General features: G+C 36.3%; 1 protein-coding gene and 2 non-coding genes across 3 annotated transcripts in view; all 3 read right to left on the reverse strand.

Moving 5' to 3' along the window:
* LOC134669573 (centrosomal protein of 120 kDa-like) overlaps positions 1-17,918 on the reverse strand; it is a 42,790-nt gene that overhangs the window by 18,853 nt on the left and 6,019 nt on the right. The window contains exon 9 of the mRNA XM_063527225.1: positions 16,728-16,933. Within this exon, the coding sequence (XP_063383295.1) occupies positions 16,728-16,933 (206 nt within the window). The remainder of the gene's footprint in view (positions 1-16,727; positions 16,934-17,918) is intronic.
* On the reverse strand, positions 275-393 carry LOC134669729 (5S ribosomal RNA). Its single transcript, XR_010098959.1, has one exon. It is a non-coding gene; the product is annotated as a 5S ribosomal RNA (ribosomal RNA).
* Positions 15,605-15,723, reverse strand: LOC134669731 (5S ribosomal RNA). Its single transcript, XR_010098961.1, has one exon. It is a non-coding gene; the product is annotated as a 5S ribosomal RNA (ribosomal RNA).

The following is a 17,918-nucleotide window of genomic DNA, read 5'->3' on the forward strand; positions in this document are numbered from 1 at the left end:
ACCTACACTTTGTCAAATTGTACATAATTAGGATAATCTTAGCACCCCTGAAAATGTTTTTGTGTATTACCTACAATAAATTTTTTGATTTGTTTTTAAATAAAGTATTACAATTTAAAATGGAGCTTTAGTAATACGCATAATAAAAAAAAATCGATCCAACAATCTTCAAAAAAAAAATACCAAAGTGGACACATGAACAGTCAAGTTTTATAAATATACAAAAGGGTAAGCACCCCATTGCATAAGGAAGGTATTGAAAAAAATAGCAAAAAGCCAACGACACGAGGTGTTCCCAGGCGGTCACCCATCCAAGTACTGACCTCGCCCGACGTTGCTTAACTTCGGTGATCGGACGAGAACCGGTGTATTCAACGTGGTGTGGACGTTGGCGACAATACAACTGAATAATATTATCCTGATCAGAAATATGACGTCATAGCGGTAAATTGTATGTAACTAAATTAGTCATTATGATAAGAATAAGTTGTTCGGCATTGTTTTATACTATAGTTTAGTGCCTCATTTTGCGCACATAATATAAGACTGCTGCGTCAAAAATACTCGCCAGTTTTTAAACGCAGCATTAAACTGTATTTCCTCTTCCTGGTATCTGTTAGTATTTCCTCTTCCTTGGCTTTAAATTTCAATTGTATAAACTCACTTGAGTCTGGGTTACCTACGAGACAGGCTGAGCCTAGTGTAGGAACCAGAGCAACCTGATATAATATATTTCTTAGCTGAGGTACCTACACTTTGTCAAATTGTACATAATTAGGATAATCTTAGCACCCCTGAAAATGTTTTTGTGTATTACCTACAATAAATTTTTTGATTTGTTTTTAAATAAAGTATTACAATTTAAAATGGAGCTTTAGTAATACGCATAATAAAAAAAAATCGATCCAACAATCTTCAAAAAAAAAATACCAAAGTGGACACATGAACAGTCAAGTTTTATAAATATACAAGTAGGGTAAATATAGGGAGTCTGGCTCAAATAGGTGAATATGTTTAGGGCCCATTTCCGGGGTTGTTTTGTATCGGTACATGTTCTGTATTACATGTGATGTAGCTCACTTAATGGGCAATTGAAACAGCTCACTTTGAATATATGTTTCCATACAAGATTGTTAGTTTATTAAGGTAAATGTAAGACGACTACCCCAATTATAGGTATTTACTCATATGATTGGTAGGTATGTATTTCTGCACTTGTTTTGTTATCAGTACATGTTCCGTGTTATGATATCTTTGTGGTTTTCCTGTACTCGCGGGCAATTATAAAATAATTAATTTCGAATACTTATTTCCATACCAGATGCTCTGTTTTTGTTGCGTTCAAGTGTATTTGTTTTAATCAAATATAGCGTGGGAGTGATTTGACCTATTCTGTTATCAGTTACTACAGCATATTTTATTCGCTATTATCTAATTGCGTAATTGGGTCACTTGTTCCTCTATTTGCATCGGATGTGTGTTTTAACAATTTATTGTCTTCATTATTTTATAGACTAGCAAACACTGCGAACGGTTAAATTAAAATAAATAGTAAAAATGGATTACGCTATTGAATTATGTGTTAGATTATGGTTCAACAACGAGGGCATTACGTACAATTATAAACGTACAGGGCAAGGAACAGAAAATAACATCCTATTTATTTCGAGCGTCGAGGCGCTCGCCCCCCGACATCGACATTAAGAAATGGAGTGCGGCGCGGAAGGAGCGGAAAAAGGTTCTGGAGGAGCAGCTAGCTGAGCATCCGGCAGTGACGTTACACTCGGATTACCACGCGGAGGGGATCCGGCAGGAGATATTAGTTAAATATCAAATTAGGACATTCCTTGCAGTGCCGTGCAAACAAACAACAACCATATGGAAAGAAGGGGCCATATGGTTCGTGGAAGTGAAAAATCCCCTAATAACGAAGAAACTCTATGTGTTTGTAGACTTTTAGTGGGTGTGTTGTGTATAATTAAAATAAAAGCGTAAGAGTTTTTTAGCATTTATTTATTTTATAATGTCCCCATGCTAGCGTTTTGATACCGTCATCTAAGATGAATCTCTTTTCATCTCTGCCGCAGAGAATTTTTTTTCTTTTAATTTGAGTAAACACGTTATGCTTATCACTAATCAAGTTATACAAGTCATCATACAGCGGTTTTTGGCTTAAATCTAAACATTTGTAATATTTATTAAAATTTAATCGCCTGACAGCAGCAGCGCTAACACCTTTATTCTTTTTAATACACTTTCTTTTATTGTCTTTGGTGTATTCGTCTAATACATAAGCATACATTTTCGATCTTAATGCTACAAATTCTCTCACAATTATACCTTTGTTTTCATCTTTCATCACGCCTACGACTTTTTTATTTACCTGTGCTAACCCATATACATTATTTTCCGGAAGGTCTGAAGTGTCAAATCTACTTTGTAAGTCTGGCTTAATGTCTTCATAAAAGTTCTTTGTTTTTATATCATAAACAAAAGAATCGGTGTCAGTGTATAACAGCTTCACATTTTCACCATACTTAGGTAGGATATAATCATAATGAAAATTGTACATTAAACTTTTACTTAATTCTAGCACAGTAAAACCAACATAAATGGGTTTGTTATAGACAATTCTAGATTTCTTTAACTGCACTGCCACTAGCTCTTCGGAGAAAATAGAAGCGCTGTGGAAGTTTGGTTTTGAAATATAACGTTCAAGGCCATATTTACATTTTCTTCCTGTTTTTACACTATTCCAACGGGTACACAACTTCACATCGACCCTTTTCTCAACATTTTCAATTGTTTTTCCAAATATAGAGTTATTCATCAGTTTAAAAAAATCCTTTTCAAAAGTGTTTTTCGCCTCTGTTCTCATTTGTGAATTCAAATCAATGTATGATTTTAACCAAGGTGATTGATTGAAAGTGAGTACTCTGTGAATTTTCTTACATATCAAACCTTTTTCAATACACTGTTTGAGGTTAGCGCAGTGTATGACGTATTTGAATTTATTATCTAAAGTAAGTAATAACTTTTTAATTTTGCCCTCAAATGGTATTTTTGTTTCGGCACAGAAAGGATAATCATTGTGATAATCATGTAATATGGATGGATACTCTAAGTCAACTTCTAATATATATCCAATATCAGAATCTATCTCATGTGACAATACATCAAACTGCTTAATCTCTTCTTCACTCATCCACCTGAAGTTATTGATTGGGAGTGGACGTCGCATAGCATCACCGTAAAGATTGTTTATATCTAAATATATGATAAAACTGCTATCCTGGTTGACGTCATAGTCTTCCATAAATTTATTATTAGCTTTACCGTAACGATTAGACGCCTGGCTAAGACCACCTCTAATACCTTTCTTTATAAATTGAATAATTTCGTAGTCGGTAAGCAATTCAAGACATACATTAGTATGCTTTAACATTGCATCCCAACTCAAACCTGGAGCTGTGACATATTGGCAAGGATCTAGTTGGTAAGTATCTATACACACCTGACGAAAGTTTTCAAAGACTTCTGCTAACAGCAAAACATCTGTTTTGAGGTATAGATCAGCGTACTCTCCGAGGGACTTTATGTTGAATTCGCGCCATACATTCTGCGCGTGTTGATAATCTTCAATGGAGACGCGTGAGTCGGTGAGTTTATTATAGAATGCGGAAGGCTCGGGTAATGAAGTTTCTTCTAACTTGTCCCAGTCGCTAACATACTCATAAGGGAAAACCCCTTTGCGTGTTAACAGTTTCATATGTTTGTCTTGTTCGCTTTGATCGTGAGACGGCAAGAAATTCGGTAGTATCTTGAACTGTTCGCGTGAAAGGTTTTTGACTAATTTATCCAAGCTACTCGACATAAATTTATACGAGTCTATAAATCTTAGCGCGTAATCACCAATTCGCTTATCGATTGAAATGTATTTTTCCTTGTTGATGGGGATGCAATCCAAGTTTCCATCGGCCTTGGCCAATTCTTTAATGAACAAATGGCAATCGTAGCCACTCAGATTATGGAAGATGACCGGTATAAACTTTGCTATTTTAAAATTTAGATTACACGCGTTATGTGCTTTTCCCCTAACTTCACCTGTCAAGTGACAATGATCAGTCACGTGAACCTCATCTTTGTCTATTGTTTTACTGCAGATGTGGCAAATGTTGGGGGCAACACCCCCATCATCCGAGCTATTATTCTTTATAGGTATGACTTTTTGCAAAACTTCTATAATCCTCCCCGCGTCTTCATAAATGCATTGTATGAATCTCTCGACACAGTCTTCACCGCGATAAATAACAAATTTTGATTGGTTCTTATCAAAATCGCAATGAAGATAATAAGAAAAACTACACGGCACGTGTTTGTGGGTGTTATAAGTAGTAGCGGTAGTATCGCTGTTTCTATCTAAGGGAACTAAAATTGACTCAAAGTCAGCATAAATTACGAATGGTACTTTCATCATATTTTTAAAGTTTTGAAAACGCAAAATTTTGTCACCTTCCTTAGGTAGCTCTATTAGCGAATGTCCACAACCGATCGTCTTGTGAAGTTCAAGTTTGCTTTCACTCGGGAAGTGTTGTAGACATCCACGGCATAGCCAAATTTTATTTTTAGATTGAGTTATTTGCGAGCGCACTAAGCGACATAAGTTCTTGATCCAACAATAATGCGACAATGTCCCCTTCTCATAATACAATAAATCCACATAACGTTCATAAGATACTTCCGAAATTCTTAAAGGTACAATTATCAAATCTCCGCCGTCCTTTTTAGAATTCTTTTTCTTAGAGTCAATACCGTACACATTCACACTGATCTTGTTTAATTTTTCAAACTTTTTAATACCTAAATGGCAAACCGGGAGTTCTATACCGTTAATTTGTAAAACGTCCTCATGGCGTGGGTACGAGGAGGGTCGATCACAATTTTTGTCCACAGGATATAGGGCGCTAACAATAGCCCAAAAAAAGCACTTATTATCACTATTTTTCACATTGACACACGCTTTTTTCACTTGCACTGCTTTCGGGAGGGGTATGTATGATGATCCTTTGAGCGGTTGATATTTGTTGATGTTGACTTCGATAAACTCAATTTTTTCAAGCGACCAGCCGCTGTCACGCTCTTGAAAATCTTCGCACTTTTTTAAAATGCATAAAGTGATATGTTCATAGAACGATGGGAAATCTACAGCATCCATATGTAGAGACACATTTTGAGTATTAAATGACTTCAAATCACGTATTATTTCCCCTTCGGGGTCGGTCTTCATAAAAGTACAAAATAGTTCCAGGTTCACTTTTACATGTTTGTGGATTTTTAATTCGATATCAATCACTTTCTTTATCGTATCTTTAATATGTAACAAGTACATTTTAGGATCCAATATTTTTGAGCTCCCATTAATTCGGTAACTCACAATTCTACATCTGAAGGCACTATTCACAATGTATACGGCGCAATCCTTAGATTTTTCTTGAGTACACAGTAACTTATGACGTTTAGTTCTCGAATGAGCTATGAGACGGTTTGATAAAATATCTTCATTACAAAAGCCACAATGATATGAGGATGACATGGTGCGCGATGTGTGCGTATGGTTCAAACAAAGGTTGGTTTGTATATAAGTATGAGCGAGCACATCACCTCACTTTTATAACCTAATTTTTTTTTAAAAAAAGGTACCTAACCATTTTGTGGTCAGAGCTGATAAGGGTTTCTATGCTAAAATAAATAGGCCATTTTTTTTCTTAATCAATAATTTATTTTAATAAACCGCTAACATTTACCATTGGGTTGGCGCTGCTGCTGCCCAAGTGTTCTCCACACTTGTTAAGAGGCATTGTGAAAGTGAATAATGGAGGATACCCTCAGCCATATTTATATAGATCAGATAGAGTACCTAGCCTACATGAACAGATAACTGATCTACTTAAAACAGGTAACCGATCGGATGAACAGGTTTCCTAACGGGAGAACAGGGTCTGTTTCCTTGGATCCTGTTTCTTACTTTAAAATTATACCACCCTCAGTCAGTTCCTCAACTATCGCGTTTATCTCGTTAGCATGGGAGGTGTTACCGGCACTCTGCGATGCGACCAAAAGCTGTAAACGGCTAACCGGTTCGTTTGGATCATCCCAATAGATATAATCAGTTTTCGGATAAAACGTTTTAGTAGTCAATATATCGCTTCTACGAGGGTTCAAACATCCACCTTCTTTATGTCGCTTAGATTCTTGCGAATGCTTAATGAAAAGTTTATACTTTAAACTTTTGTCACCGCTCAGTTGACCGTTTGGTGTGAATCCTCTACGGTGAGCGTTTGTAATGTCTAAAATCGTATTATAATCCTTTACATCGTCTTTCGAAATTATATCCTTTTTTGGTATTTTTTGAAAGATAAGTTCACCTAGCCCAGGTGTCATTTTGAAGGTTGAATCTTTAATATGTATCAAATCATCGATTATTTTAATTTGACTATCTCCAATATACATTTTATTTTCTTTGAGATAAACACCGAATGGTATTTTAGAAAAGTGTTTGAGATATTTTTGATAATCGCTTTGATCTAATACACTGCTATGATTATTCCCATCATCATCATCATTATCATCACTCTCGAGAGCTGACTTCATAGTTTCTTCGTCATCATCATCATCATCATCATCATCATAATCCAACTGTTGTACTTTTGTTTGAAGATTATCGTTCCACTTAATCGCTTTACTATGGGGTTCTTCTTCTTCTTCGCTTTTTATCAGATATTTCCTTTTACGTGATTGTGGTGTTGGTAATGGTGTGGAGGTTTTTTTTATTAACATGGGAGGATGACGATGAGGGGTGTTATTCATTAATAGCGCTGGTGCTGGTTCACCATTTTCATTGTCATTATTACCCTTAGATTCTAACGCTTTAGTCATTAAAACGTTGAGCGGTTTTGTAATCGGTTCAAAGGTTTGAGCCAGAGATGTGTCAAGAGATGACTTATCTGCCCGCAATGCCTTTACTTTTTTCTTTACACTCTCAATGGAATCTACCAGTTTCCGTTTCAACTTTTTATTACCAAACATATTTCCTTTTTGATGTATGTGCTGTTGTTGTTGTTGTTGTTGTTGTTGATAAACAAATTAAAAAAAAGAGGTTGTTCCTCAGTAGCCGACAACATAAAACTGATAATAAACCGGAGATGACGCTCAACTTTATACAATAATAAAAACGTCAAATCCTTTACGATATCGACCCTTATTAATTTCTCTCTCTTTGTCGATTGTTAAAAAAGTGTACTTTTTCTCCCAACACTCACGGCAAACTTCCTTAAACTTTTCCCAACTCATATCGGTGTTCACGTGATCATCATAGGCATGTTTTAAATTCAACTCGTCCTGTTTAAATAGCAATATGAGATTGGCATTATCACGTACCAATTGTTTAGGTATCCTACTGTATGTCTGACACAAGTAGAAACAATCTAACCAACGATGACGTCCCATTGCAAAATACTGACGAATGGCATCTTGATCTTCCAACGCTACATCATCAAACACGATGACGCTGTCTTCCGAGGCTTCCGCCGGTGGGACAACTTGACTCTTATCATTGTATGTGTGAAACGGTATGTCACCCGCCCGCTCTAAAACTTTACTCAGAAACTTGTATTTCGGTTGGTTTAATGATTTCGAATAAAGATAAACATTATGAAACTTTATACCGTTCGGATCTAAAAGTAGAGACAACAGGACATTAGTCTTGCCACAGTTGGAGGGTCCACAGATGAGACATCTAATATTGTTTGCCAACAACGATCCATGTTTGAAGACACGGGTTACAGCTGCCGCCGCTGCTGCTTTTGTAGATTGATTACTACATAGTTCCACATAATCATCTGACGTAGTCCAATCTTTTACCGTAAGCGACGTGTTTTGTTTTTTAAGTTTCATTTTATTGTGATCTATTAAATCTTAAAGACGTGTATATATATATATACACGGACACACATACACGCATACATATATATATGTACTTGCAAACATATCATCATCATCATCATCATTATCATCATCTACATCATTACAAGAATTAAATGAAGAACAGCAGCAGCAGCAGCAGCGGTAACAACAACAGCGGCCGGAGACGGAGTCGAAGCGGGAGACGGAGCTCGAGATTGAGCTAGATCTAGATACGGAGACGGTTCTAGAGCTAGATATGGAGACGGAGACGGAGACGGAGCTTGAGATGGAGACGGAAACGGAGCTGGAGGTGGAGTTTGAGGATCTCCGTCTCCATATCTAGCTCTAGAACCGTCTCCGTATCTAGATCTAGCTCAATCTCGAGCTCCGTCTCCCGCTTCGACTCCGTCTCCGGCCGCTGTTGTTGTTACCGCTGCTGCTGCTGCTGCTGTTCTTCATTTAATTCTTGTAATGATGTAGATGATGATAATGATGATGATGATGATGATATGTTTGCAAGTACATATATATATGTATGCGTGTATGTGTGTCCGTGTATATATATATATACACGTCTTTAAGATTTAATAGATCACAATAAAATGAAACTTAAAAAACAAAACACGTCGCTTACGGTAAAAGATTGGACTACGTCAGATGATTATGTGGAACTATGTAGTAATCAATCTACAAAAGCAGCAGCGGCGGCAGCTGTAACCCGTGTCTTCAAACATGGATCGTTGTTGGCAAACAATATTAGATGTCTCATCTGTGGACCCTCCAACTGTGGCAAGACTAATGTCCTGTTGTCTCTACTTTTAGATCCGAACGGTATAAAGTTTCATAATGTTTATCTTTATTCGAAATCATTAAACCAACCGAAATACAAGTTTCTGAGTAAAGTTTTAGAGCGGGCGGGTGACATACCGTTTCACACATACAATGATAAGAGTCAAGTTGTCCCACCGGCGGAAGCCTCGGAAGACAGCGTCATCGTGTTTGATGATGTAGCGTTGGAAGATCAAGATGCCATTCGTCAGTATTTTGCAATGGGACGTCATCGTTGGTTAGATTGTTTCTACTTGTGTCAGACATACAGTAGGATACCTAAACAATTGGTACGTGATAATGCCAATCTCATATTGCTATTTAAACAGGACGAGTTGAATTTAAAACATGCCTATGATGATCACGTGAACACCGATATGAGTTGGGAAAAGTTTAAGGAAGTTTGCCGTGAGTGTTGGGAGAAAAAGTACACTTTTTTAACAATCGACAAAGAGAGAGAAATTAATAAGGGTCGATATCGTAAAGGATTTGACGTTTTTATTATTGTATAAAGTTGAGCGTCATCTCCGGTTTATTATCAGTTTTATGTTGTCGGCTACTGAGGAACAACCTCTTTTTTTTAATTTGTTTATCAACAACAACAACAACAACAACAACAGCACATACATCAAAAAGGAAATATGTTTGGTAATAAAAAGTTGAAACGGAAACTGGTAGATTCCATTGAGAGTGTAAAGAAAAAAGTAAAGGCATTGCGGGCAGATAAGTCATCTCTTGACACATCTCTGGCTCAAACCTTTGAACCGATTACAAAACCGCTCAACGTTTTAATGACTAAAGCGTTAGAATCTAAGGGTAATAATGACAATGAAAATGGTGAACCAGCACCAGCGCTATTAATGAATAACACCCCTCATCGTCATCCTCCCATGTTAATAAAAAAAACCTCCACACCATTACCAACACCACAATCACGTAAAAGGAAATATCTGATAAAAAGCGAAGAAGAAGAAGAACCCCATAGTAAAGCGATTAAGTGGAACGATAATCTTCAAACAAAAGTACAACAGTTGGATTATGATGATGATGATGATGATGATGATGACGAAGAAACTATGAAGTCAGCTCTCGAGAGTGATGATAATGATGATGATGATGGGAATAATCATAGCAGTGTATTAGATCAAAGCGATTATCAAAAATATCTCAAACACTTTTCTAAAATACCATTCGGTGTTTATCTCAAAGAAAATAAAATGTATATTGGAGATAGTCAAATTAAAATAATCGATGATTTGATACATATTAAAGATTCAACCTTCAAAATGACACCTGGGCTAGGTGAACTTATCTTTCAAAAAATACCAAAAAAGGATATAATTTCGAAAGACGATGTAAAGGATTATAATACGATTTTAGACATTACAAACGCTCACCGTAGAGGATTCACACCAAACGGTCAACTGAGCGGTGACAAAAGTTTAAAGTATAAACTTTTCATTAAGCATTCGCAAGAATCTAAGCGACATAAAGAAGGTGGATGTTTGAACCCTCGTAGAAGCGATATATTGACTACTAAAACGTTTTATCCGAAAACTGATTATATCTATTGGGATGATCCAAACGAACCGGTTAGCCGTTTACAGCTTTTGGTCGCATCGCAGAGTGCCGGTAACACCTCCCATGCTAACGAGATAAACGCGATAGTTGAGGAACTGACTGAGGGTGGTATAATTTTAAAGTAAGAAACAGGATCCAAGGAAACAGACCCTGTTCTCCCGTTAGGAAACCTGTTCATCCGATCGGTTACCTGTTTTAAGTAGATCAGTTATCTGTTCATGTAGGCTAGGTACTCTATCTGATCTATATAAATATGGCTGAGGGTATCCTCCATTATTCACTTTCACAATGCCTCTTAACAAGTGTGGAGAACACTTGGGCAGCAGCAGCGCCAACCCAATGGTAAATGTTAGCGGTTTATTAAAATAAATTATTGATTAAGAAAAAAAATGGCCTATTTATTTTAGCATAGAAACCCTTATCAGCTCTGACCACAAAATGGTTAGGTACCTTTTTTTTAAAAAAAATTAGGTTATAAAAGTGAGGTGATGTGCTCGCTCATACTTATATACAAACCAACCTTTGTTTGAACCATACGCACACATCGCGCACCATGTCATCCTCATATCATTGTGGCTTTTGTAATGAAGATATTTTATCAAACCGTCTCATAGCTCATTCGAGAACTAAACGTCATAAGTTACTGTGTACTCAAGAAAAATCTAAGGATTGCGCCGTATACATTGTGAATAGTGCCTTCAGATGTAGAATTGTGAGTTACCGAATTAATGGGAGCTCAAAAATATTGGATCCTAAAATGTACTTGTTACATATTAAAGATACGATAAAGAAAGTGATTGATATCGAATTAAAAATCCACAAACATGTAAAAGTGAACCTGGAACTATTTTGTACTTTTATGAAGACCGACCCCGAAGGGGAAATAATACGTGATTTGAAGTCATTTAATACTCAAAATGTGTCTCTACATATGGATGCTGTAGATTTCCCATCGTTCTATGAACATATCACTTTATGCATTTTAAAAAAGTGCGAAGATTTTCAAGAGCGTGACAGCGGCTGGTCGCTTGAAAAAATTGAGTTTATCGAAGTCAACATCAACAAATATCAACCGCTCAAAGGATCATCATACATACCCCTCCCGAAAGCAGTGCAAGTGAAAAAAGCGTGTGTCAATGTGAAAAATAGTGATAATAAGTGCTTTTTTTGGGCTATTGTTAGCGCCCTATATCCTGTGGACAAAAATTGTGATCGACCCTCCTCGTACCCACGCCATGAGGACGTTTTACAAATTAACGGTATAGAACTCCCGGTTTGCCATTTAGGTATTAAAAAGTTTGAAAAATTAAACAAGATCAGTGTGAATGTGTACGGTATTGACTCTAAGAAAAAGAATTCTAAAAAGGACGGCGGAGATTTGATAATTGTACCTTTAAGAATTTCGGAAGTATCTTATGAACGTTATGTGGATTTATTGTATTATGAGAAGGGGACATTGTCGCATTATTGTTGGATCAAGAACTTATGTCGCTTAGTGCGCTCGCAAATAACTCAATCTAAAAATAAAATTTGGCTATGCCGTGGATGTCTACAACACTTCCCGAGTGAAAGCAAACTTGAACTTCACAAGACGATCGGTTGTGGACATTCGCTAATAGAGCTACCTAAGGAAGGTGACAAAATTTTGCGTTTTCAAAACTTTAAAAATATGATGAAAGTACCATTCGTAATTTATGCTGACTTTGAGTCAATTTTAGTTCCCTTAGATAGAAACAGCGATACTACCGCTACTACTTATAACACCCACAAACACGTGCCGTGTAGTTTTTCTTATTATCTTCATTGCGATTTTGATAAGAACCAATCAAAATTTGTTATTTATCGCGGTGAAGACTGTGTCGAGAGATTCATACAATGCATTTATGAAGACGCGGGGAGGATTATAGAAGTTTTGCAAAAAGTCATACCTATAAAGAATAATAGCTCGGATGATGGGGGTGTTGCCCCCAACATTTGCCACATCTGCAGTAAAACAATAGACAAAGATGAGGTTCACGTGACTGATCATTGTCACTTGACAGGTGAAGTTAGGGGAAAAGCACATAACGCGTGTAATCTAAATTTTAAAATAGCAAAGTTTATACCGGTCATCTTCCATAATCTGAGTGGCTACGATTGCCATTTGTTCATTAAAGAATTGGCCAAGGCCGATGGAAACTTGGATTGCATCCCCATCAACAAGGAAAAATACATTTCAATCGATAAGCGAATTGGTGATTACGCGCTAAGATTTATAGACTCGTATAAATTTATGTCGAGTAGCTTGGATAAATTAGTCAAAAACCTTTCACGCGAACAGTTCAAGATACTACCGAATTTCTTGCCGTCTCACGATCAAAGCGAACAAGACAAACATATGAAACTGTTAACACGCAAAGGGGTTTTCCCTTATGAGTATGTTAGCGACTGGGACAAGTTAGAAGAAACTTCATTACCCGAGCCTTCCGCATTCTATAATAAACTCACCGACTCACGCGTCTCCATTGAAGATTATCAACACGCGCAGAATGTATGGCGCGAATTCAACATAAAGTCCCTCGGAGAGTACGCTGATCTATAACTCAAAACAGATGTTTTGCTGTTAGCAGAAGTCTTTGAAAACTTTCGTCAGGTGTGTATAGATACTTACCAACTAGATCCTTGCCAATATGTCACAGCTCCAGGTTTGAGTTGGGATGCAATGTTAAAGCATACTAATGTATGTCTTGAATTGCTTACCGACTACGAAATTATTCAATTTATAAAGAAAGGTATTAGAGGTGGTCTTAGCCAGGCGTCTAATCGTTACGGTAAAGCTAATAATAAATTTATGGAAGACTATGACGTCAACCAGGATAGCAGTTTTATCATATATTTAGATATAAACAATCTTTACGGTGATGCTATGCGACGTCCACTCCCAATCAATAACTTCAGGTGGATGAGTGAAGAAGAGATTAAGCAGTTTGATGTATTGTCACATGAGATAGATTCTGATATTGGATATATATTAGAAGTTGACTTAGAGTATCCATCCATATTACATGATTATCACAATGATTATCCTTTCTGTGCCGAAACAAAAATACCATTTGAGGGCAAAATTAAAAAGTTATTACTTACTTTAGATAATAAATTCAAATACGTCATACACTGCGCTAACCTCAAACAGTGTATTGAAAAAGGTTTGATATGTAAGAAAATTCACAGAGTACTCACTTTCAATCAATCACCTTGGTTAAAATCATACATTGATTTGAATTCACAAATGAGAACAGAGGCGAAAAACACTTTTGAAAAGGATTTTTTTAAACTGATGAATAACTCTATATTTGGAAAAACAATTGAAAATGTTGAGAAAAGGGTCGATGTGAAGTTGTGTACCCGTTGGAATAGTGTAAAAACAGGAAGAAAATGTAAATATGGCCTTGAACGTTATATTTCAAAACCAAACTTCCACAGCGCTTCTATTTTCTCCGAAGAGCTAGTGGCAGTGCAGTTAAAGAAATCTAGAATTGTCTATAACAAACCCATTTATGTTGGTTTTACTGTGCTAGAATTAAGTAAAAGTTTAATGTACAATTTTCATTATGATTATATCCTACCTAAGTATGGTGAAAATGTGAAGCTGTTATACACTGACACCGATTCTTTTGTTTATGATATAAAAACAAAGAACTTTTATGAAGACATTAAGCCAGACTTACAAAGTAGATTTGACACTTCAGACCTTCCGGAAAATAATGTATATGGGTTAGCACAGGTAAATAAAAAAGTCGTAGGCGTGATGAAAGATGAAAACAAAGGTATAATTGTGAGAGAATTTGTAGCATTAAGATCGAAAATGTATGCTTATGTATTAGACGAATACACCAAAGACAATAAAAGAAAGTGTATTAAAAAGAATAAAGGTGTTAGCGCTGCTGCTGTCAGGCGATTAAATTTTAATAAATATTACAAATGTTTAGATTTAAGCCAAAAACCGCTGTATGATGACTTGTATAACTTGATTAGTGATAAGCATAACGTGTTTACTCAAATTAAAAGAAAAAAAATTCTCTGCGGCAGAGATGAAAAGAGATTCATCTTAGATGACGGTATCAAAACGCTAGCATGGGGACATTATAAAATAAATAAATGCTAAAAAACTCTTACGCTTTTATTTTAATTATACACAACACACCCACTAAAAGTCTACAAACACATAGAGTTTCTTCGTTATTAGGGGATTTTTCACTTCCACGAACCATATGGCCCCTTCTTTCCATATGGTTGTTGTTTGTTTGCACGGCACTGCAAGGAATGTCCTAATTTGATATTTAACTAATATCTCCTGCCGGATCCCCTCCGCGTGGTAATCCGAGTGTAACGTCACTGCCGGATGCTCAGCTAGCTGCTCCTCCAGAACCTTTTTCCGCTCCTTCCGCGCCGCACTCCATTTCTTAATGTCGATGTCGGGGGGCGAGCGCCTCGACGCTCGAAATAAATAGGATGTTATTTTCTGTTCCTTGCCCTGTACGTTTATAATTGTACGTAATGCCCTCGTTGTTGAACCATAATCTAACACATAATTCAATAGCGTAATCCATTTTTACTATTTATTTTAATTTAACCGTTCGCAGTGTTTGCTAGTCTATAAAATAATGAAGACAATAAATTGTTAAAACACACATCCGATGCAAATAGAGGAACAAGTGACCCAATTACGCAATTAGATAATAGCGAATAAAATATGCTGTAGTAACTGATAACAGAATAGGTCAAATCACTCCCACGCTATATTTGATTAAAACAAATACACTTGAACGCAACAAAAACAGAGCATCTGGTATGGAAATAAGTATTCGAAATTAATTATTTTATAATTGCCCGCGAGTACAGGAAAACCACAAAGATATCATAACACGGAACATGTACTGATAACAAAACAAGTGCAGAAATACATACCTACCAATCATATGAGTAAATACCTATAATTGGGGTAGTCGTCTTACATTTACCTTAATAAACTAACAATCTTGTATGGAAACATATATTCAAAGTGAGCTGTTTCAATTGCCCATTAAGTGAGCTACATCACATGTAATACAGAACATGTACCGATACAAAACAACCCCGGAAATGGGCCCTAAACATATTCACCTATTTGAGCCAGACTCCCTATATTTACCCTACTTATACAAAAGGGTAAGCACCCCATTGCATAAGGAAGGTATTGAAAAAAATAGCAAAAAGCCAACGACACGAGGTGTTCCCAGGCGGTCACCCATCCAAGTACTGACCTCGCCCGACGTTGCTTAACTTCGGTGATCGGACGAGAACCGGTGTATTCAACGTGGGATGGGCGTTGGCGACGATACAACCGAATATTGTTATCAGCATGACGTTATTATTTGTTTAAAAATATTCTTGCATATATCGCTGCTCAAGTCAAATCCACTTTTCCCCATTTAGTTTAAATTCACTGCCATCACACTATAATCAGAGTACACGGCCTGCTTTCAATCACGCATTCTTCTTTCGCGTTAAAAGATCAGCCTTTTGGCTAATCATAAACATGATATATTTTTAATTTTTATCACCATCATTGAGATAGCCCATAAAAATGCATTACATGAAGACATAAAATAAAACACACAAAACATATTTTTAAAGCGTGATGTGATGATTATTGATATTTGATAACAAAACATTACCATTTTGCTTCTACATGGTGTAATAAATAGTAATAATGTTTTAAACTTGTAACTTTGCCATGAGCCAATAGATGGCGCTAGTTTACTATGAGCAGGGCACTAATTTTATATTAGACATCATTTTTTTTTAGGAAAATTGATCTGACGGTTATCTATCTGCATACTAATTGATTTCTTTTTCTGATCGTTTTGTACACACTTATTATTTTACATTTCCTATAATATGCTGATTTCTTATTGTAAACAACAGTTTCTGACTTCAAAAACCGATGGCGTTAGTGTACTCGGTATTTGGTTAAAAACTCGTGAAAGAATAAAATTATCGGTAATGAAAAACGATATTATGATCTGTATTCTGTTAATCAAAAGATCATAAAAATACATAAAGAAACGTTTAATCACGTTTGCATATTGTAATTAGCATAAACACTAATTTCAAAGGAGTTCTTAAGAAAGTGTTCAATTTTGTCGGTCGGGACTCTCCTTGTCCATCCAGTACTGAAGTTCATAGACTTATGCTCTAGTTTCCTAGGCTAGCGGTGCCGTCATATAGCGGCCGTCTCCATACAAATACTACGACATCCATATTTAGCCGTATTATTTAGTATGGAGACGGCCGCTATATGACGGCACCGCTATCCTAGGAAAACCGATCTTTACCGTAGGTTCAGTTTGTATTCCGACGTATTTAAGGCTCATATCAACATCGACATATGGTTTGCGGTCCCCGTCTCGCTGTCCGTCTGTGCGCAGTATGAAGCAGCGCTCGTGTATGGATAATGCTTGCGGCTCGTTACAGAAGTTGTTGAGGAAGTGTTCAATGTTATCGGTCGGGACTAGCTTGCGGAGATCCATGCTGCAGATACCTAGGAACAATACCAGAGATATATATAGCTCCGTATAAGATAAATAAAGTCTAAGAAAAAAACGTGTCTCGGAAATCAAGAAAAAGTCATTCTCAAATAGATGGCGCACAGCACACACCTTTGGGCTATTCTCGGCTAGATGGCGTTGACGACACCGTTTGATATTTAACAATTTTAACACATATCAGTGAAAGAACATGGGTCAGTATGGAACAATAAAAATTAAAAATCATTTATCCGTAAACATATTTTGATTAATTTTTACATTTTCAATTTTATTTTAAGTTTTAATCGTGTGTCGATAGATGGCAGTAAATGTACTGTGACTACAAAAGTTTACTTTGGCAATAGCCCTCTATACTATCTATTCTCTTTGATAATACGTAGTAATTATTAATTCAATTCAGCCTAACTTGTATAGTAGGTATTTTAATTGCTACAGTTTCCGAAGCTGAAGATTCACACGTGTATAAGATATCCAAAAAGTTTAACGAAACAACAGTTTCCGACTTCAAAAACAGATGGCGTTAGTGTACTCAATATTTGATAAAATTCTCGAAAGAATAAAATTATCGGTATTGAAAAACAATATCAAATTCAAAAGTCAAAGTCAAAATATACTTTATTCATGTAGGCCTAGGAACAAGCACTTACGAATAGCATGTAGCACTATATCATGATTTGTAATAGTTGAACGGAAAAGCAAAATGAGGACTATTTTCTTTGGGTCAATAGGACAAAATTAAATCAACGACAGTTGCTGTAGGTATAATTAGTGCCTACAACAATTTCGGAATTAAGTTTTTTCATTTCTAATTTATTTAGGAAAACGCCTTGTACTCGTAAACGAATACATCGCTCTTGAGCGGTTCCACATCAAGCGAATTCGCTAGGAGCATTTTTTTAGGCCCTCTGTTAAGCCCTTGTGTAGTGTGTGGATATAACATCGGATCAGCAATGAAAAACTGAATTAATTTCTAACTGT

This window comes from Cydia fagiglandana, chromosome 12 (genome assembly GCF_963556715.1).
Source record: "Cydia fagiglandana chromosome 12, ilCydFagi1.1, whole genome shotgun sequence".
NCBI lineage: Eukaryota > Metazoa > Arthropoda > Insecta > Lepidoptera > Tortricidae > Cydia > Cydia fagiglandana.